Source organism: Schistocerca piceifrons, chromosome 2 (genome assembly GCF_021461385.2).
Source record: "Schistocerca piceifrons isolate TAMUIC-IGC-003096 chromosome 2, iqSchPice1.1, whole genome shotgun sequence".
NCBI lineage: Eukaryota > Metazoa > Arthropoda > Insecta > Orthoptera > Acrididae > Schistocerca > Schistocerca piceifrons.
Window position 1 is genome coordinate 692,180,926 of NC_060139.1, and position 24,015 is coordinate 692,204,940.

The 24,015-nt window shown below is 39.5% G+C and overlaps 1 protein-coding gene across 1 annotated transcript; it reads right to left on the reverse strand.

The window, feature by feature from the left end:
- Positions 1-23,072: 23,072 nt before the first annotated feature.
- LOC124775753 (protein ZBED8-like) lies at positions 23,073-23,964 on the reverse strand. The gene is made up of 2 exons (XM_047250582.1): positions 23,578-23,964; positions 23,073-23,192 (listed from the first exon to the last, which is right to left on the reverse strand). Exons 1-2 carry the CDS (start codon positions 23,962-23,964, stop codon positions 23,073-23,075), a joined length of 507 nt encoding a protein of 168 aa, XP_047106538.1.
- Positions 23,965-24,015: the final 51 nt, after the last annotated feature.

A 24,015-nucleotide genomic window follows, 5' to 3' on the forward strand; every position in this document is an offset into this window, starting at 1 on the left:
CCAGCCCCAACGACGTGGTGCTGCCGTCAACTGTCAAACCATGCACAGGCCCCTGCCCGTGTACTGCAAGCGGCGACATCTCATTCATACTTCATTTCTTTGAAATTCCTATCCAAATACCTAGACACGCATGCTTACGTGGTCGGGCGGGAGCACGGCCACGAGCTGCCCCTGAATGCAGGTGACAGTTGCGTGTATACAGTGTCCCTTATACCCATGTCACAGAACTCCAAGGCGCAGCCCCATACTCGAGACACCTCAGGCCAGTATTGTCTTTACCGTGGATGGAAGAATTGCTTCCATCTAACGGAACATACGTGACGTGTTCAGCTGTGCATGGCTCACACCGTGTCTCCTGGCGAAATGTCTGCGTCGCGGCTCGCCATATATGAACAGTCCCTATCTTATTCTTACATCACATTTCCTACTCTAACAGAACCTCCTTACGAAAGTAACATCGAATGCACTCATCCCAGCGTTCCTAACGTCTTTTCCCTCCAGATTTCAACATACGCAAACGATCCCTCCGCTATGTACACACCCCTATATCCCAGCACAAACGATGGAGCATTCTGATTTGCTCTTATCGAATTTACAGGCCCAATTACTTATGCAGCCGGTATCGAAGCATGATCCACCTATTCTTTCTGGTGCTTTCAGTCGTTATATTACACAGAACGCTAAATTTCATTCACAGTTAAACCCACAAAATTGTCTCCCTATTATTAAATACATACCAGACTCACAAGAATATTGCAAGCCAGGAATATATTTACCACTGTAACTACAATTAAATATTACTGTTCCTGCTACAGTCCGACACCTATCAATGTACAAGTAATCTCTCCTCTTGACGACTGTACTTCAGTATTTATAGCGAATATACTTTTCCACTTAAAAATTCTCACTCATACCCTCGTCGTTATCAACCTGCTCAATCTATACGTCCCTCATGATAGGACACACAGTCATACACCCTAGTCATGCCATAACATTATCCATACTATCTTTACAATGCAATATATACACAGTTTAGACAGTGTAAGACACAGTAGCTTTACAATACAATATATACACGTTTTAGACAAACAGTGCAATTGTCTTTTATATCTGTACAGCACCCGAAAAAATTTTGTCTACAGATCATCAAACATATACCAGACTCGCAAGAATATTGGAGCATGAAACCGATCAACATCCCAGCGATATATCACTGAGTACCTTGTCGATCTAGTAAACATACAGTTCACATCCCCCATCATACAACATCACCCCTTTTACATCAGTGAACCAGTCACTCTCAGAACTGTTCCACAAATTCGCGATCGTTTCCCCTCGACACAAATGCGTTACTGTCTCTGCTTCCTTGCCATCTCGCTTTTCTATGCACATCTCCAGACTTGGGGATTACAAGAACACACGTATTTTCGCCATAATAGTATACCATTTTCGCTATACATCTCGATATCAAGTACACAGCAGTTGCCTCTCAATAGCTAACGCAACATAATTCCCGACATATAGACTCGAAATCATTTCTCTACGAACACGAAATTTTAGCTACGTGGAGCATCCTCTAGACCACTGAGTAACTAGAAAAAAAACATATGAAAAATCATATTTCCATCTGCGAAAACCAATCTCGCTGATCTAACATACTCCAAATCGTCCATATAATTTACAAGCCAACTAAGGTCCTTCTCATGTCTAGAGAACAGGCAAACGTATCTTCCACACACCACGTTTGATCTTCTCTCAACTAAATAAAGATGCGAAATGTGCACAAACAGTCAACGGAACAATTTACATGGGCTGGAATAACACTCCATCGCAATAATACCATCTTCTGAAAGTTCCACTTGATCACGAAAGCTGCCCAACACATACTAAGTATTAGTTCGTTATCTGGTCGTCTAGACAAGGGCAAAGTTAACTCATATACATGCCTATAATCCAACAGACCTTTACATTCGCACAGGAAACGTGAAGCATTACCACCACGGACTTTACATACACTGATTCATTCCAGAAAATCGGTACTTACAACTAAATATTACAATCGCGGTCTCATCTGAACGGTATTCGGCATTGAGCGAAGTATTTGAAATACACTCTGTTGATTGCTGTGTCTCTGGAAATACCTGTACCTTCCTTACGACTAGACATACTCTTCCCTTCTCTATCGCAGTACTCCAAGTAAAATTCATACCCCCCCCCCCCCCCTACAACAGGACATGGACATTTCCTTTACACAAAGACATATACTTCATAAACCTGATGCTCAAATGCGAACATATCACACATTCAGCAGTAATACTAAATATAATATTACCTCATCAATAACTGGATGCATATGATACGAAATAATACTGACCGAAAATCAACGATGGGTGTGCACGTCTCTTACATTTTCCTGCGAGTCATACCACCGTGTCATAGACGTAATCGCGCAAATGTTAAAGAAAAAACACGATCCCAACAACTACTGCATGTTACTGTCACAATCAGTTTTGGTTCTACAGGTGCACCAAGTATACATGTTAAAACCTATACCCGCGTTTCGAATGGAGGTAAGACATTACCTCTGAATGAGGTGGTGTTTTCCGGACAAATACCATAACGGTGATCGTAGAAATGTGTCTATTAATAGCCAACGATGCAACCTCAGGATAAAATCACTGAACTATGAAAGTGATTCGGCTAAGGAACGTGGTATGTACGCGCTATTTGCGACTCCATCATACTACACCGAACTAGATAATTCTTTACTATTTGTAACGCACTCTGTCTCGACATCATATCAGAGGTTCCGCGATATATCCATCGAGCTATAGGTGGTGACAGACAGTAGTAGTAGTTGATGTGCTGATCGAGGTCATAAGAAGAAAAACATACACTATCTTCTCAGATCTATAGCGTTATGCTATATGTTAGAAATTACGTCCATTCAAATACGTACTTGCATAGGCTCACACCCACAAGTCAATCATATTTCACGCACTCTCATATCTCTAAACGAGTCACCTTCCTCGAACCTGACTGCTACAGTAAAATTACAACCTGGTTTTAATCATACCCTACACATCTTGCAGTCACACCCATTTCTACAGCTTCCCACAAGTGCTCGTTCCAACTTAAGTCAGAACTGAGCAGAAGTCGGAGAAAGACATACCCAACACCTTCTGCAACACGTGTAGAAACAAATCGAGCTGAGTTACTGCAGCAGGACCGTGTTTTGAGCATTCGGTGGAAGTGCGCGCAATGTGGTACGTCCCCAAACTAGATACAAGTACTACAGATCCCAAACATGCTATCTTCGTTATTCTATACCCACCTCAACATAGAACAATTACGAACTATAAAAGCTCATCCTATTTACAAGTCACCTAGGCATTGATGCGGGCGCAGTGATGTATAGCTGTGGTCGGCCTCCAGCGCGAAGAAAGAAATTTCACAATACTTCCGCAGAATAGCGTAGCGTGTAGCCATCCAGGAACTCCTAACAGTTCACCAAGTCCCACACCTCAAACTGCAGCTGCCTATGTGGACACGATCATATTAAATATACAGGCATCGCAGAGACCACTTTAAAGTTTTATCACCTACACTCTAAGCGAATTATCGTAGGACACGCTCCCTCTGGTCCTGATTCAAACACTGTTTTCTAGCGTGCTTTTGTACATTGTCAAACATTTCGTTTTCTACCACGCCTTCGAGGTCTGTGTCACATTTTAAACTGACATTAAGACGCTCTGATCCACGACCTCTCACAGAAAACTAGACACCGCATGGTGTAAATCATATTCTTATGGCGAATAGCATAACACTGGATGATTTTTAAATAAAAGACAATTACAACATGTAAAAGGAAACTAGAACAGTTTGGCAGCGTCGTGGAGAGTTTCCAAACTACTGTCCAAAAGTGATTGACGACCTCTACATTTAAACTCGTATGTCAGAGTGACGGAATAGATGATGGCTCCGCGTTCCTATTTCGAGTTATTCCTAATTTTGCACTCATGTACGCGATCACTGTTTAGCTGCTAGCAACCCCCAGAAATTGTCACCCATCCACAAAACTTCTTCCCCAACTCAAACAAGGGATCTCACTCAATCATTATGTGATAACCATCAGCGCACCAATGCACGGATGTGATGGAAAAGACACCGCTGATGTACTGTAATATTAAGCAACACACTTCATAGCGCGAAGAAATTTACATTAAATCCAACACTGTCCAATCATGTGACAGCATGTTTCCTCAATTTCAGTATCATAGCTAAACAATCTCTTCTCTATTTGCAAGTATCATTACGAACATGGACGTATGACTGCTCAGCACGCCCATTCACAGTTAATTCTCGAACACATTAATCATCAAAGTATACCAGACGGCGCTCTACATATTTATAAGACCTCGAGTATAGTACTTAATTTACGATCCATCTCTCTGCGTGTGGGAGTCACAGTGCATTCTCGCCGTCTTAGGCTAAAAGACCATCCTCACACTGTCATTGACCAACCCGCCCTGCAGCACCATTACCGAATTAACATGCAACCGATCAGAAGAAGACCATTACACTGCACGTCCTGTGTATGAATAAAGCTTTCCGAGTCCTAACCAATCCAAGTGCATGAGATTTCTCGAGATGTGGCCATGTCAAGGAGTTAAGCACTCCTTACTGTTGTATAGTAAAAGATCTCAAACTGCCGTCATGTAACAGCATACAGTTAAGAAGAACAAGAACCGACTGATTTTTATATGCAATCGAATTCCAGACGAATGGAGTTCGATACATTTTTACTTAAATCATCCAAGCTATCAATTCTAAAGTATTGTTCTAGAGTCTAGGATCGATACCAAGAAGGTATTGGCAAGAGAGAGAGGACATAAACACACGCACTCCTATGACTACAACGTTCTGCACTTAAAAACTGGCTATAATGTCAGATCGCATACGTTTCCGACATATCCTTCTTCCTGGTTTCTCTATGCTGAACTATCTTATTGAATCGTAAAACATTTGCGTTGCATGATACGAACACAATATAGTTTTGCGGAGATGTATAATGTCCACTGTTCACATCCGATCACGGTTCAGAAATTATACGATGCCGGCATGGATGTTAGTAGCGGGGAATACATCCTACAAGGAAACAGATAAACGCTTACCAGCAGCGTCCGACATGTGAAAATCACAACTCATTCCATCACTGACTCTGTAAACAGCACATCAGTCGGGCAAATGTGTACACATGGATTGCAGCGAATCACAAGCTCTTACCGCTAAGTTAGTTATGACCCTGAAGTCTCGATTTTACACACAAGATGCGACAGGGGGATCGCATAAAATCAAAATTCGTTTAGAGGAATGTGTCAAGTTTCATCACACATCTGATGGAAGTCTTCTGATGACCGAAAGGTTTACCGTTAACCATTGCAAGTAGACACTACTTCAAGCCACATACTAAACACGTAGCTGTATACGAGTAGAATGCAGGCTGTGTCACGTGACTCATGCATCCGGTTAGAACACTGGAAAAAAAATTTACCTGCACCAACTTCTCCTTCTCTAGAATGAATTAGTCAACCTTTTAATCGTACCTCGTTATAGCCCTTTCTCTGTCGATCAACCCCTCCACTCTCTGTTATCCTATAACGCAGATGCAAGGAAGTTTAGAGGTGAACCGATCTCCGTACTCCTCAAAAGCACCAAATACAGTAGTCAACTCGCTTGTGTCACTAATACCTTAATAAATATACAGTGTAATACTGACTCAATGGGATAAAAATGACCACCTCCCTGATTCCCCTTCGTTTCGATGTCAACGTTTTCTCGCATTCCTTTTGTTGGCGCATACTTTATCCCATGTACAAACTGTTCGGCGCGATCCGGAACATACACAAATATTTCCTCAATTTCCCCACATTTCGGTGTATATTTGATCAATTTATTCATATTCCCTAGACATTTTTCGCAATTCTATCGATTTTATGTCAGATTTGTCCATGCGATCACGACGTAACCGCTCGTTCTGGGTTCTAAGGTTTATAATGTATATGTGTTTGTGTAAACGAAATGTCTATGTCCTATTGCAGGGAGGGTATGGATTTTACTTGGAGTACTGCGATAGCGAATGGCAGAGTATCTCTGGTCGTAAGGAAGGTACAGGTATTTCCAGAGCCACAGCGGTCAACCGAGTGTATTTCCCAAACTTGGCTCATTGCCGAATACCGTTCAGTTGAGACCACGATTGTAACATTTAATTGTAAGTATAATTGTAAACATATATGCGACCGGTTTTCCGGAATCAATCCGTGTATGAATAGTCCCTGGTGGTAATGATTCACGTTTCCTGTTAACAACAGCATCCGTGTGTATGTAGGGGTCCGTTGGATTGTAGGCATGTATATGAGTTGCCTTTGTCCTTGTCTAGACGGCCAAATAGCGAACTAATACTTAGTTTGTGTTGGGCTCCTTACGTGATCAAGTGGAACTTTGAGAAAATGGTATGATTGCGATGGAGTGTTATTCCTTCCCAAGCAAATTGTTTGGTTGACTGTTTCTGCACATTTCGCGTCTTTATTTAGTTGAGAGAAGATCGAATGTAGTGTGTGGAAGATATGTGTGGAAGATACGTTTGCCTGTTCTCTAGACTTGAGAAGGACCTTAGTTCACTTGTAAATTATATGGACGATTTGGAGTATGTTAGATCAGCGAGATCGGTATTCGCGGATGTAAATATGATTTTTCATATGTTTGTTTATAATTACTCAGTGGTTCAGAGGACGCTCCACGTAGCTAAAGTTTCGTGTTTGTAGAGAAATGATTTCGAGTCTATATGTCGGGAATTATGTTGCGTTAGCTATTGGGAGGCTACTGCTGTGTACTTGATATCGAGATGTTTAGCGAAAATGGTATACTATTATGGCGAACATACGTGTGTTCTTGTAATCCCCAAGTTTGGAGATGTGCATAGAAAAGCGAGATGGCAAGGATGCAGAGACAGTAACGCATTTGTGTCGAGGGAAAACGATCGCGAATTTGTGGAACAGTTCTGAGAGTGACTTTGGTTCATTGATGTAAAAGGGGTGATTTTGTATGATGGGTGATGTGAACTATATGTTTACTGGATCGACAAGGTACTCAGTGATATATCGCTGGAATGGTGATCGGTTTCATGCTCCAATATTCTTGCGAGTCTGGTATATGTTTGATGATCTGTAGACAAAATTTTTTCGGGTGCTGTACAGATATAAAAGATAACTGCACTGTTTGTCTAAAATGTCTATATATTGTATTGTAAAATTACTGTGGTTTACACTGTGTAAATTATTTGCGTAAATTAGTTTTCTGCTTGTCTGCAGAGTGTGTATTATGAGCGCAAGGATAAAATGGAGAGTGTTTTGCCTCAGTGTGACAAATATATTCGATCTCTAAATAAAATGTTCGAAAGTAAATAGATTGGACTGCTTCCTTACACTCCCCAGCAACGTAGCGCAGCCTCAGTTATTTTAGTATAATTCTCGCCCCTACAGACCACTATCTGGGATTAGGTCATAGGAGGGATGACAGTACGATCTGATGGCAGTAATGTGTACTATGTCAATTGGACAATAAATGTAATGGTGAAGACATGGACTGCAAAATAACGACTTGTGTTCAGATCTGTTTTCCCGTCATTTCGCCACACCATCTTGGAGGACGTTTGCCCACTAACATAGGCGAGTAAGGGGGTGTGGTGCTGGGTTGAGGATCTTGGTGGAAAATTTAATTATTTGATTTCAAATCCAGGTGGGCGCTGTATTGGTGAAAATTGATTCCAAGTCCTAGGTTCTACGAAGTCGAATCACGTGACTAATGCAGTTGCCAATAGGAGTGCAGCATTCGAGGGGTGGGGGAGTGCTAGGTCATGAATGAACACCGTGCTGATAGTGGGAAAATGAGGAACTTCTCATTTGATCATTGAATATTGAAATTGTAAATTGACTTACTGAATATGATTAAAATTGAAATGGAATTAAGTGCTTTGGTAATTGATAGGTTAGATGCGTGATGCGGGTGTTACTTTAGTAGCATATTTGCAGAAGGCTATGTCCAGTGTGTGTATTGAGGTTGCGGCCGAGGGTGTGTGACATAAGTGGTCAGACGCCCGCGGGCCAGTGGTGTGGCGCGAGATAGAGCGGAGGATCTTGTGTCATCACGCGACTTCACGGTAGCGCCCTCTGATGGTCACAATATGAACTAAGTCAGTTGGGCTCTGGAGCTCGCATTGAACACACTGGGTGAAGTCATCTTGAACACCAGTACTTGCGTCATGATCTGACGTCAGGAGAGCGCCCTCTGGTGGCATCGATATAAACTAAGCCAGTTGGGCTCTGAGGCTCGTTGTGAACAGACTGGGTACCGCCATCTTGAATAACACTACGAGTGTTATCACCTGACATCACATTGGCGTCCTCTGGTGACGGCGATATCAACTAAGCCAGTTGGGGTCCAGAACTAGTGACAAACACATATCCTTGAAATTGCTTAAATAATAAAGACAAGTAATTCTTTCCCGCCATTTTCTTTGCCTAGTAGAGATAAGTGAGGTGTGGTGCATTATCATGCTGGAATTTGAACTTTGCGCTATTTTTCTGGGCGAGGGGGGCCTGGCACTTTCCCACCAAAATTGAAACTTCCCGCCAAAATCCGCCTTCTTGAGTGATGTCATCGCCGCCATCTTGGATGACGTATCGCCGCCATCTTGGATAACGGTTTTTTGGGGCTCTATTGGCCTATCCCCAATACTCTTATACAAACTTCTTATGAAAAAGTAACATTTATGGATTATTGTACACGTAAGCATGTACAACAGCAAAGACTCGTTGTGTGACCGCTAAATAATAGCAACATATTACATATAAGAAGAAAAATATATGTATACTACTTATGACAATATTGCTGCTACTGCCAGTGTTGGACCTCTGCCTCCAACTCTTCCGCGATTTCGTGGTTTTATGCTGAAATAATAAGATAAAAAATTTACGCCTAAATCTGAACACACATGCTACAAAACTTTTCTTAACTTCGAAATCTGAAAGCATGAAGGTTTGATACTATGCTGTTTTTACGAAAATCTATTTCGAAATCTGAATATGCAGTGACTTGATACTGCAAAACGTTTTACTAAAATATACACTGTGAATTCCGATCTCACGCTATGAAATTAAATATATGCTTATCTGGTAATTCTGGATGCCTCGGGCATTTGCCACCTGATGCAACTGATCACTTCATTTTTTTCCCCAAGTAAACCAGTAGCACATGCACCCACCATTACACTCAGGGTGCCAGTAGGAGTGTGGCACGTTCTCCCCCCCCCCCCCGTCCCCTCCCCCGTCCCCCCCCCCTGCTGATGATCGCTGGTCTGAGCACACACAAGAAGTTGGTGCTGGTCTGCCAGCCACGGATTTCACACACTTTCGCATGCGGTTTCTGGCACACTCTGGAAATACCACCTTCTTCCACTGATCCAGTCTTTGTGCTGGACGTGCTCTTCAGTTCAACCAGGAAGACTCCTTCTGGTCGCCTGTTCATTCTGCGGCGAGCTGCGGCCACTGACGGACGTGTCGCTATGCAGCGCACGAGGCAACTGGCTCTGTGGCAGCCAACGTGACATCGGCTGTGGGGTCCCGAGCTGGCTTAGTGCCTTCTCTTGGATGACAGCGAACGGTCCGTGCTTCACGATCTAAAGACTTTTAACAGTGTAATTACATGTGATGAATGTTTCATGATGGTATTCCTTGTGCGATGGGAATAAGAAAAAGCGATCGAATTAATTAATTCTTTTCGATGTATTTTACAATTCCTGCATCTTCCCAAACAGCAAAGAATGATTAGCAAGAGAGATCCAACCCCTGAAAAATGAATTTTATAAATAAACGATATACCCTTTGCTGTGTGGTTGAATTTCTTGTCATGAGATCCCTCCTCTCCAGCACAGCCCCGCCAGTTCCCAGGTGGGAGTTTGGGAGGGCGGGTTGAGGGATTTACCAGAGGGTGAGGGGTTAATTAATTGATCAATTTAATTAATTAGTCAATCAAATTGATAGAGTGGGAGGGGCTATTCGAATAACTCAGCCTGAAGGTGTGTGGGAGGGTTGGAGGCTTCCAGAGAGGTTGATAGGAGGAGGGGGATGGTTAGAGGCAGGTTTCTGAGGACAAATTATCCCCAGGTGGTCATAATCCAAGCAATAGGTTAAGGACCTGTCAGTCAAAAGAGAACGATAGGTTTGCCCTTGAATGTATACTTGCCCCTGATGTAGGTAACCTGCTGATGCCTCTGTTGTCCTACTGCTACTAGGTTATTCTTTACAATATACACACAATCTACATTATGGCTATATACAAAATAAATTAAGCGCTACAGTATAGGAAATCTGTATATACCATGAAAGAATGAATAACTCTAGAAACATGCTCACACTCTGAATAAGTTGCAAGAGGGGATAATGACACTGTACCTTATCTAGGTAGATACTTACTACTTTTATGTGCACTTATTGTATGAATATGAAAGAGATTGAAAAAGTAAGGTAAAATGATAGACATGCTATTAATATTTGCAGTCTCACTAAGAAAGGTTGAAATCTGAGAATCAATCAGAAAATAATGAATTAAAAACATTTGCATTATATATATATATATATATATATATATATATATATATATGTGTGTGTGTGTGTGTGTGTGTGTGTGTGTGTGTGTGTGTATAACACTAAAACTTACCACATGGAAATTCCCCAGCGGAAAGCAAGAATTACAAATCGACCATGTAATAGTCCAGAAAGACTCACAAAAAGAAATTTTGAACATAGACACACGTAAAGGCTACTTCGACTCAGACCACCACCTACTACAGATCAGGATTCGTCTTTTGCCCAAGAAAAAGCTCCAGAAGAACAAAATTGTTAGATCAGATCCAGAATACCTTACTTTAAACCAGACACAAATATTACACAAAATTAAAATGGAGAAAACGACAGACTGGACACAACTTTCACAAAGAATCCGAGAGGCTATAAAACTAGCACAAGCACCACGCACAAGGTAACACAATTGGTGGAACCACACATGTGACCAAGCTATTGAACAACGAATCATTGCATCGAAAAAATTTAGTAGCCATAAATCCCAAGAGAATTGGATGAACTTCTTGAAAACACAGAAACAATCAAGCAAAATCATTCGCAGTGAAAAACGACAGTATGATAAACGGCGACTGACGGAGATCGAATCGGACTTTATAAAGAACAATACAAGAAACTTCTACAGAACGTTCAGAGTAAATATGACTGGATATCAATTACCGAACTTGTGCTTCAGAAGACCGGATGGAACCCTAGAAACCAATACCAAAAACAATTGTGACATTCTGGCAAAGTACTTTGAAAAACTGCTCAACACGGACCCCCCTATGGAAGAAATGATGACAGAAACGAGCACATACAATCCAGATAGTGAACCTCCAACTCTAGAAGAAGTTAAAGAAATAATCAAGTCACTCAAGAATCGTAGAGGACCAGGAGAAGACGGCATCATCATGGAAATCTGGAAGTTACAAGACCCAGAACTCACCAAAGACATCCATAGGATCTTGGAAGACTTCTGGAAGACTATGAAAATTCCTGACGACTGGAAAACTGCCCTGATACACCCACTACACAAAAAAGGTGACAAGACTGACCCAAACAACTAAAGAGGAATATCCCTACTACTGGTCACATACAAGATCCTCTCTAAAGCTTTACTGAACAGACTAGAATGCCAGACCGACCACTTGATTGGGGGAATACCAAGCAGGCTTCCGTAAATGGCGGTCTTGTGCAGAACAAATTTGGAATCTGAAAATGATTTTACAACACACACAGAACATGATCATTACCTTTGTTGACTTAAAAAAGGCGTACGACTCTATCGACTGGAAACCTCTTTTCAAAATTCTAGCAGAATACAAAGTAGACAACAAAACACGGGCTATCATAGATCAAACTTTAACCAACACGACCTCCAAAGTAAAGTTCTGTGGGGAACTATCAGAGCCCTTTGAAATTCGCACAGGTGTCCGACAAGGCGATGGCCTCTCCTTTTCAATCTGGTGTTAGATAAGGTAATAAAGGAATGGGAAACATCACAACGGGCGATAACCTTAGGAAACCTACAGATTAAATGCCTGGCTTTTGCAGACGATTTGGCGATTGTCACGAAAGATATAAAGGAAACAAAAGACGCTATTGAAAAACTGCACGAAATCGCTTCCAAAACTGGACTACAGATCTCTTACGAAAAGACACAGTTTATGAGCACAAAGAAACTCTCATCTCTGAACACAAAGTATGACACGATTTACAAAATGGCAAACTTCAAATACCTCAGTGAAACACTACAAATGAGTGGACATAACAGAGACTCAAACGAAGAAAGAAAGACTAAACTGGACAAGGCACACAAAGTAGTGGGGAATCATTACAACAAGAAGTCTATCTCACAAAAAGCCAAATTACGCCACTACGACACCATGGTGCTCCCCGAGGCACTATATGCAGCAGAGGCCACACTAACCCTAGGGCACACACGTATCAGACAATTAGAAAAAGTAGAACGGAAAATACTTAGGAAAATATTTGGCGCAACTAACAACAATGGAATATGGATCAAGAAACCTACAGAGGAACTATATAAACATACGGAGAGAATCACAGAAAAGATTAGAAAACGCAGACTACAATTCTATGGACAACTATACTGAATGCCATCACACAGGCTGACCAAACAGATCTTTGACTGTGTAACCACTAGAAACAACAAATGGGTGGCAGAGGTAGAAAACGACCTGAACCAACTCAACATAACAGCAGACACAATAAATGACAGAATAAAATTCAGAAACATCATTAAGAAAAGTAAACTACATGAGATACAATGTGACAAACGAACAGGCATAAAATGGACCGAAGAACGCAAGCAACAAGATCACAGCTGGAAGATGGAAGAAATATTGACAACCAAAAAGGCAATCAAGATGAAGCCGAAGACACAAAGCCGACAAGAAGCATAGACAGAGGACCAGAAACAGAAACACAGCGAGCAAATGAGGGAAGTTTGGGCAGCAAGGAAGGCAGCAAAAGAAACTGGCCATGTAGTTGAGTCCAAATGCGCTCTTTAAGGGCAAAACACCAATAATATATATACAGGGCTATTACAAATGATTGAAGCGATTTCATAAATTCACTGTAGCTCCATTCATTGACGTATGGTCACGACACACTACAGATACGTAGAAAAACTCATAAAGTTTTGTTCGGCTGAAGCCGCACTTCAGGTTTCTGCCGCCAGAGCGCTCGAGAACACAGTGAGACAAAATGGCGACAGGAGCCGAGAAAGCGTATGTCGTGCTTGAAATGCACTCACATCAGTCAGTCATAACAGTGCAACGACACTTCAGGACGAAGTTCAACAAAGATCCACCAACTGCTAACTCCATTCGGCGATGGTATGCGCAGTTTAAAGCTTCTGGATGCCTGTGTAAGGGGAAATCAACGGGTCAGCCTGCAGTGAGCGAAGAAACTGTTGAACGCGTGCGGGCAAGTTTCATGCGTAGCCCACGGAAGTAGACAATTAAAGCAAGCAGGGAGCTAAACGTACCACAGCCGACGGTTTGGAAAATCTTACGGAAAAGGCTAAAGCAGAAGCCTTACCGTTTACAATTGCTACAAGCCCTGACACCCGATGACAAAGTCAAACGCTTTGAATTTTCGGCGCGGTTGCAACAGCTCATGGAAGAGGATGCGTTCAGTGCAAAACTTGTTTTCAGTGATGAAGCAACATTTTTTCTTAATGGTGAAGTGAACAGACACAATGTGCGAATCTGGGGGGTAGAGAATCCTCACGCATTCGTGCAGCAAATTCGCAATTCACCAAAAGGTAACGTGTTTTGTGCAATCTCACGGTTTAAAGTTTACGGCCCTTTTCCTTCTGCGAAAAAAACGCCACAGGACACGTGTATCTGGACATGCTGGAAAATTGGTTCATGCCACAACTGGAGACCGACAGCGCCGACTTCATCTTTCAACAGGATGGTGCTCCACCACACTTCCATCATGATGTTCGGCATTTCTTAAACAGGAGATTGGAAAACCGATGGATCAGTCGTGGTGGAGATCATGATCAGCAATTCATGTCATGGCCTCCACACTCTCCCGACTTAACCCCATGTGATTTCTTTCTGTGGGGTTATGTGAAAGATTCAGTGTTTAAACCTCCTCTACCAAGAAACGTGCCAGAACTGCAAGCTCGCATCAACGATGCTTTTGAACTCATTGATGGGGACATGCTGCGCCGAGTGTGGGAGGAACTTGATTATCGGCTTGATGTCTGCCGAATCACTAAAGGGGCACATATCAAACATTTGTGAATACCTAAAAAAACTTTTTGAGTTTTTGTATGTGTGTGCATAGCATTGTGAAAATATCTCAAATAATAAAGTTATTGTAGAGCTGTGAAATCGCTCCAATCATTTGTAATAACCCTGTATATATATATATATATATATATATATATATATATATATATATATATATATATATATATATATGATAAGTGTGAATGATAGATTAGTTGGCCTTAGAGCAACTATGTACTTACTTTATAAGTTAATATTAATTTTTTTTACAGGGAACGATGCAAGGATGCATCTGTGTGATGAGAAGAAAAAGAATTTACATAGCTGGTACCAAAAGAAACAGGCCATGCAGCAATATGAGTAATATTTATATATAGATTTGTGTATGAATGTGACAGTGTGAATGTTATGTGTGAATATAAAGAAGTTAAAGGAAGCAAAATGTTATGAAATGGAGTCTTGTACTACTGAAGGATAAAAATAAGGTGTTGGACTGTACATTGAAGAATGCTAGTGTCACATATGAACACCAAATACAAGAGTTCCAAGTCACAATTACACATGATTATAGCTCATCTGAATGTCTTTCCACAAACATTTCTTTTGACACAATTTTCATTGTAAAGTATTTACACATACACATTTTATAGTTTACACAGCAGCTATACGCTACAGCAAAAAGTATAAATTTAGTACATGGAAGTACAATCATTACAAGTACTTATAAGGAAATGACATTAATAAACTTATATGACACAATGATGTAAGAATTTTATCAATAGCACTGCAAACACTGAATAAATAGTTTGTTGAAAAACACAAAGAATCGTTCACAGAGAATTTTCTCAATCATTGCGTGATGTGTAAATGATGGATTTCAACATTCTTTATCATAAGTCCCTGTAGATTTGTACACCACATCCTGGTAGAATTGAGAGAGGTGTGGCTAAGCACAGTTTTGCTTGTTTGTGCTGGAAACGTGACAGTGAAGTTCTGTTTTACTTTCGTTAGTTATCTTCAATTAGAAACGCTTGAGTTAAATGAGATGATGTAGTAGTTCAAACATGTCATCAGATTGCAGATATATTTTTTCCATCCTGACATAAACATGTTTTGCAAATTATTCATGTAAATAAAGATTACATCATAAGTTTATAACTGAAAGGAAGTACTAGCTCATCATAAAAGTTTTAAACATAAGTTATGTATGAGAATTAATATGAAATAACTTATCACTGCAACGTTGCCTCACGACTTTTGAAGGTGAAAATGACTTTTTAAATGTTATTAACTCATACTAAAATATTGTCATGCAAACATCGAAAATGATATGACAAATTCACATATAAACTTGCATATTAGTGAAATATATTAGACCTCACATGCCAGCTAATTTTAAAAGGACATGTATGTGTGGTTATAAGAGCGTATTTACATCATGTTTTAATTTCTTTATGTAAGTCATGTAAAATTTTATGGACCTGTATAAAGATATGTAAGGAAAAATGTATATGAAAAGGGTGTTTAACATATGTGAAACGAAAGGGAACTTCAATAGACATATCACATATTTATCATGTGTTAAATGAAGGAGACACACTTGTGTGAAACAGTGATCAAACTTGTGTGTACCTACAATGATGAAAACATTCTAAGCGTCCTTTGTTGGACGGCAAACTTTACTATGCTAGTGGAATTAAAACATTTGTGGACTTACCTGGAAAATCATTTAGGACACTGAAATATATGATGGATGACGTATTCTATATAAACGTGGTCGGAACTTTCTGGCTTGTCCATCATGGCATTGAACTTTTTAACCAAACATGTATCAACATGCACTCATTCTATGGAGTTACCCTCTGGACACTACAACAACTTGCAGTTCGTCATCATCTACAAAGTTACAGACCTAAAGCTGAACTGTTCTCTGTAGATGCACTGATGGTACCACAAGGCATGTGCACAAAGAACACCACTTAACATGTGGATTTGTGGCTGCAGAAACTATGGGCAGCGGTCAAGCCCCAATAATGGAGCAAAAGTTTTGTAAATTTCGTGTAAACTAATTGCAGTATAAATAAAACTGACATGTGCGATGTACAAATAAAATATAAACTTGGCCATAAATAATTGGTGTGATCCCCAGCCAGGCAAAAAAATAATTTAAGTGGTACTTTCATATGAAATTTGATTATTTATATTAGGTATGTTTGTAAAATGCACCACTGCTATATAATGTCGTCCAGAAATCATGGATAACGCCAGCATACATTAGGGGGCAGTTGTAATAGATTTTGTTTTGTTTTACTCATAAAGCATAAGTCATTGAATGAATATCGAAATACTATGCAACAGATGCAACATAAACATGCCCATGGCAAAAAGAGATATGTACGAAAAGAAAGACGAACATATATTTGTATTCTCATGTTTCCTTAAACTGATATCAAATTTCTCATGTTTCAAGTATCTATCACTTCCCGTCTGTGATTCTGGGTGGATGTGTTGTGTGTGTGAAGGACAGTTATGTGAATTTGTGTAAAAGTGTTTACAATATATCTGCTGGAAAGGGAGGCAGTTTCTTTGATTTCTAAAGTGTTCACAACGAAAATGATAGCTGAATGCACCACAGCCTGCGATTTTCAGATGTAACGGCGACATTATTTATGACCATATTATATTGCATTCTCAAACACGGCGATGAATGGCGCTCCCTTTTATTCAAGAAACAAGCGGTAAATATCACTCTGTTAGAAGGAGAGTTAATATATTAATCAATTTTGAATGTTTGAGAGGTAATCATAACGAGAGGTCGTGGAGGTGCAAACTTAGACCTGTGAATTGCTGATGGTGAAAGTATCCGCCAATCACACACCTCGAAATAATCCGCATTATTCTCACCTCCCTTATGGCGCCAGTACGTAAATGCCCATATATTGGGAATGTTAATGAACTGGCATGTGGCATCGCTAGAAAAATTTCGGATAGAATACGGAAAAGCAATGGTATCTAATTTTCAGCAGAACGCTTTGGTGAATGAACTAACTTTATGGAAGGCTGGCAACGCGTATTTGATGCATTTTTAAGAGGATTAACTTTAGAGATGTCGAGACTACAAACAGGGGTTCCAAAGGATTTGCTTGCAGCTGTCAGACTGGCAAGGAAATTAACATGTCAACCGGATTGCAAGCTACACAGACACTGTCTTCAGTGAATAAAAGGTGTTATGGATTGGGCATGTACAGAAGAAATGTCACCAGCCTCAGGTCAGTGGAAGTAGAAGCAGAGGTTAGCATAGTGGGAACAGTAGTTTCAGAGATAGGTTACCGGGAAAGTGGTAGATGATAAACGCCAAAGGGAATCAAGGTGCACCTATCTGCATTTCCAGTAAACTTAGATACCACTTAGTCGTATGCAGAGATAGATTTTGCAATCAGGGGAATAGTAGGAAAAAAGAATTGCAATGTATTGGTGAACACAGGCAGTGTATGCATGTGTCAGTTTCCAATGGAGAACTGGTGGAACAAGGCAATGGAACCCACTATGGTATAGGCTGTGTGGAATGGGTGAGAGAGACATCACACCGTTAGGATATCCTAGAGGAGAATGAATGAGACACAAGGAGTGTTGGCCAATGACATTCGCCAAACGCCTTTGGAACTATATTATGAGCGAAAGTGAAGTTCTTAAAGGGAAGTGATAATGAATATATGGAAGAGTCGCTGTTGGAATTTAGGGATTTGCATTTCCAAAAGAACTCTTGCCAGCAACATACAGGGTGAATATAATTATAGTTAAACTTTCAAAAGACAATAGAAATGACACCACTGGTCAGAACGACGTCAAATTGCAACGGAATATTATCGGAGGAGTGGAATAACTTACGGTAGAAGAAAAAAAAAATAGTGTGAAAATTGATCAATAGATGGTGCTGCATGTGTCAGAATACGTAAATGAAAACACCTGGTCATGCGCACGACCCATTGAAGTTGGTATAAACACGCCGGCCACTCGGCGTTTCTCATTTCGCGTCTGCGACGTTCGACATGACTGCCTCAATACAGGATCGCGCTCTGCTTGTTAGCCTGTATTACAAGAATAATGACTGTGCAGACGTGGCTCTGCATAAGTTCTGTTCACTGAAGGGTTTGAAAAAATTACTATCTCTGTCACTTGAAATAAGACATGAAAATGAAGAAGGGAAGAGAGTTCAACGAGCAGTAGCAGTGTCAAGCGTTGTGGGTAAGTGAAAAACAGTTCCCCCTCTCCATCTAAACGATTTTTTAGTCGAAGGCAGCAAGGAGAAGAAGCCCATAAGGTAAATAGTGCAGGAGATTTAATAATAATGGTACACTGATCTTAAAATATGCTATCTTAACATTCAAGGAGTGAGGAATAAGGAACGTATTGTCAATAATCTTGGAATAGAAAATGGGGTTGATTTTTTGTGTTTGAGTGAACACTGGGCTACTGTTAAATTTGATAATTATAATATAGCCAATAGCTACTGCAGAAAATTGCATTTAAGAGATGGTGTAGCAATCTATGTTAACAAGTCACTTAGATGTTCACTCAGTGGATTGGAAGTAGATTTTTTTGTATGATGAACTGAACTTTGAAACTGCTGGTATAGTTTTAGACTGTTTTAAGTTATTGGTAATATCCCTGTACAGAGAGCCTAAGGGCATCATCAGTCTATTTCTAGAGAAACTGTACCAGCTGTTACATGTATTTGGCGAAACTAGATGGATAAATTATGATATTGTAGTAGGTGGTGATCTGAATTCAGATTTTGATTTAACAACACACAAACGTAGTGTCACTGAACTTGAAAATCTACTAAACAATCCAACTCACACTGTGTCAATAATAGGCCCACAAGAGAACAAGCATGTCTTGACAATATTTTTGTGAATTTTAAAACAATAGACGAATCATGTGATGTGTCAGAGTTTGCATTTTCTGATCGTAGTTCCGTAACCTTAAATTATAATAGTAGGTTCTCTCCTGATAAGACTAGTATAACTAAGCCTGTCCTACAAAATTGTGATCACCAGACCTGTCTCAGATGAAAAAAATTCATAGATTTTGTAATTCCCTTCCAGACAGAGACGGGTTTGGCCAGTATTATGGAGATACACATTATACTTAAAGTAACGATTTGCCAGCAAATATACTATTTGATAGGTTTTTTAAAGTATTTTTGGCACACTGTCATGACTGCATTCCAACGAAGAAATTCAAAGTAGCCCTAACTGATTGAGTCCTGAAAACTAAAGTTCCAAAAAGACAAAATATGTAGTATACATAACAATTGACCACTCTGAAAAACCAAGTTATGTTGTTGCACAATGTTTATTGTAGATTGAAGTCTAATCAAGCTAAACTAGCCTATGTTACACGTAGGAATGATTATAAAAAAATTATCATAGAAGCCAAAAAACCACACAACCTCAGAAGTATTGAGAAATCAATCAACAAGTGCAAAGCTGCTTGGAAGCTAATAAATAGTTTTGCTAAAGATGAAAGAAGTGTTACAGTTAATATCTCTCCCCAAAAATTCAATGATTGTTTTGTAAAGTCAGTTGAAGAAGTAGGAAGTAGTATTGCTAAACCCAAAATCAGCTCATCACAGTTACTGTAAAAAAATAGTTGTAGATCATCAACAAACACAAGTATCTTCAGTTTCTCTGAGGTCTCACCAGATTTTGTATTAAGAATAGTGAAACAGTTAAAATCATCATACAGTGTAGACATATATGACTCATCCTGTAACATACTAAAGAAAGTCATAGGCAATATAGTGTACCCCCTATCACATTCTATAAACAAATGTCTAGCTGAAGGATATTTTCCTGATGAGCTTAAACTATCTAGGTTGGTTTCAGTTTATAAAAAAGGGGATAAGGACTCTGCCTCAAGTTACCGGCCAATGTCCATAGTCCCATCTTTTCTAAATTTCTGGAACGCACAATTTACAAACAACTATCTGAATACTTTGATAATATAGGAATTATTAGTGGATCTCAATATGGTTTAAGGAAAAGCATGTCATCAATCAATGTGATAGATGCTGTTGTAAAATACATCCATCAAGTATTTGAGAATAAAGACTTTGCCCAAGTCTCTTTTTGTGACCTAAGCAAAGCCTATGACTGTGTAGAACATACACTACTACTTGAAAAATTGAACTTCTATGGTGTTAGAGGTAATAGTTTTAAACTATTAAGATCAGTTTTACAGAACCGTAAGCAAGTTGTCTGTGTTGGCAAGGAATTGTCCAGTGTAGAACTAGTTAAGGTGGGTGTCCCACAGGGATCTGTACTGGACCCTTTCCTGTTCCTAATAATGATTAACGACCTGCTGTTCTGCATTGAATCAAAAACTGTACTATAAGCAGATGATACAAATTTTCTGAACAGCAGTAATGAGCTCCATAGCCTTAAAACTTGTGTTAGAGAGACATTTGATCAAGCATCAGACTGGTTTAAAGCAAATGGATTTTTGCTTGATGAAAATAAAACTCATCAGATAGTATTTAGTCTAAAAGACAAGCTACCATGTGATGATCCTAGTTTTGTTAAGTTTTTAGGGGTATATTTGGATGACAAATTATCTTGGGGTCAACATGTCAAGTGTCTTAGTGGTAAGTGGTCAAGGGTAATCTATCTGCTAAGGCGACTAATGGATTTTGTACCTAAAAATTATGTTACAATATCCTATATCTCATTCTTCCAAAGCATAATAAGCTATAGTATCATTTTATGGGGAAACTTCAGTTGTGTGCGTGACGTCCTGCAACTGCAGAAGAAAGCTATTAGGGTAATTACAGGCTCATCATATAAGGCACACTGTAAACCTGTTTTCTGAGCAAAAATCTATGACAGTAGTAAACCTATGCATATACTATATCTTGATCTATAAAAAAAAGAATCTACCCGAAGCTAAATGCAGAGAAAATATACATTGCTACAACACTAGGATGAATAGATGTATTTATACTCCATTCCACAGACTCTCAAAATCACTGCACAGTTATGAACTAATGAGGGCACGAATTATTTAATAAACTTCCACTAGCTATGCAAGATTTACCAGAGCAACCATTCAAACAAGCACTGTATGACTGGTTAGTTTCCCACTCATTCTACAACATAAAGGATTTCATCAATTGTAATATTATACTGTAATAACATTCCGATTACTCTTTTGCAATTATAATTATATCGTATTATAAGTATGACAATGTAGGATTTCACCAATCGTAATATTACACCGTAATAACAAACCTATTGATTTATTGCAACATGAATTATATTGTATTATATGTATGACTTTGTTCATTGCCTTAATGGCCTGACAATAAAATTATTCTATTCTATTCTATCCCAACTCTGTACTCTCATACTTTCAGTTCAGCTCACGTGTATTTTCATTTCCGCAGGTTTCATATACGCATACAAACTCTTACAAGTCAGCTACACCAGTACCCATTAGATATAATTAAATATAATCACAATTACCTGGTTTTAACAACCAAATAATTTATAGACATCCCATGCATCATGCTTCGTTCAGAGCTAAGAAATGAAGTAAGTTAAAAGTCTTTAGTCCAATGTTCATTTTTTTTTCAACGATCACATTCACTAACACAGCAGAGAATAGCATTTAATTATTTTGTGTCCTCTCACACAGCGTCTGTGGCTCTTGAGGCAAACACTTATCAGCGTCGTTCGACTGCCCCACTTATCGTCTTCTCATTACAAACTTCCAACCTGCACACAGAAACCGGAGGCGCAGTAGATACGTTTCTGCTCTCTTACTTACTTTTAAAATATCGGGTGGTCGAGATGGTGGAAGGCAGAGTGCCTCTAGAATTTACACCGAAAATCTCGAGTCACTACAACATACTCCTCCCACCTATACACTTTCCCTTCTGTGCTTACTACCAGTCTTCCCTCTCAACTCTTGATATTCATGCAGTTGCTTTTCTTTCCTCCAAACGTCTATTTAATTGTCCCATGCGCGGCATCTATCTTTCCCCTAGTTACATGTGTTTCTAGACCAGGACTCCCAGGGTATTTGCACCAACGTATCGTGCAGTGCATAGTGCAGGTGATGGCTTCGCTATGTTGAGACAGTGCAACCCCCGACTCCTGGACTTTGCACAGTAGCGCTGTCTCTTTCCTTAAGTGTACTCGCTTGCTCCACCTGTGTTGACGTTCTACAAGACTTCACCTCTGTTTTCTTCGTCATTGACAAATGTTTATGTGCAGAGGTCGGAGCGTTTAGTTTGGTGCGACAAGACCACTAATGCAAAAGATATTTAAATAATAATAATAACTTTAAATTTTTTTGAGAAGATAATTCTCTTCCATTTTCTTCTTTGTGTATTTGCAATTATGATACTAAGATCTGAAACAAGGGGTCGGCTGACAAAACTTCATAGAGCATTTTTTAAATTACAATCAGAAATACTTGTATGCAATCTTGTTTGTCTACAGGACAAAACAGCAAAACCCCTAATCATCGCTGCTTCTGTGTGCACCAAAGGAAATTCTTCCTTCAACAACTTCTGATAGAATCCGAGCTAACTTTTCATATCGTAAAATAAATCTTGTCAGTGAACACTGGTTTGCAAATCAGTTAGTACAAAAACTAAATCAGGAGGCGCACTTTCAGTTGACATCGATAAGGCCTTTATGAACACATCATGTATTTGCTGCAAGTTAACAATTTCCTGCAATAAAACAAAACCAAATGTTAGTAAATGAAAGTAATGTGTAAAGTTACTTCGAAGAACTAAAAGGCGATATATTTTAATATACAGGTACTGTGGTCTCTTATTTTTAATGTAATGTTACAATTGTACATTTAACAAAATCGGTTTTATCTTCCTGTTAATGATATATCAGTTATTACCTTGCACAGGTCGCTAAACTCATTTTAACTCAGTTTGACTGATTGTAGGACCTTGATATATTTTTCAAAGTGCATTCCTTCCCACACAGATCCCGTCAAACAAAACCATAGTACTATTTGAATAAAGCACTTTAAAAATGTGTGCACCTTATTAAAGGTAAAATTTATATATCACTTGCCTAGCTCACAAAAGTGTTACGTACTTTTCTCTGAACGACTGTTTTTGAAGGGCTGAAGATTATTTTGAAGAGCTTGTATTTTGTTGACCCTATTGTTGATGAGATTATTTTCTTTTGAAGTTTCAGAGTACAACTTTCTAGGAGAGTCATATTGTCTGCTAAAAATCCTGAATCAGCTGCCAATTCAGGGCCATGGAAAAGTGGCTCCAGACTTCCTTTGACCTCCAGAAACTGGGCCACAGAGTGGTGTAGTCGAAAAACTCGGGAAATCACTTTTCCTTTGCTCAACCAGTTTATTTCAGCATGACAGGGAATATCTGGATACTCTTCTTCAAATGAAATCAAAAATTCTTTGAACTGATGTTGAATGAGCCCATGAGAACGAATATACTCGTAGTTCACAATACGCATCACTACGTTCATCACGTCTTGTAGACCAATAACTTTTTCACAAAGAGCCTG

Bases quoted from the DNA above. Each gene is read 5' to 3' on its own strand.
- LOC124775753 (XM_047250582.1), bottom strand. From the start codon at position 23,964: ATGCGTATTGTGAACTACGAGTATATTCGTTCTCATGGGCTCATTCAA. The intron at 23,193-23,577 runs GTACGTAACACT...GTTTTATTGCAG, and splicing joins AAACAGTCGTTCAGAGAAAA to GAAATTGTTAACTTGCAGCA.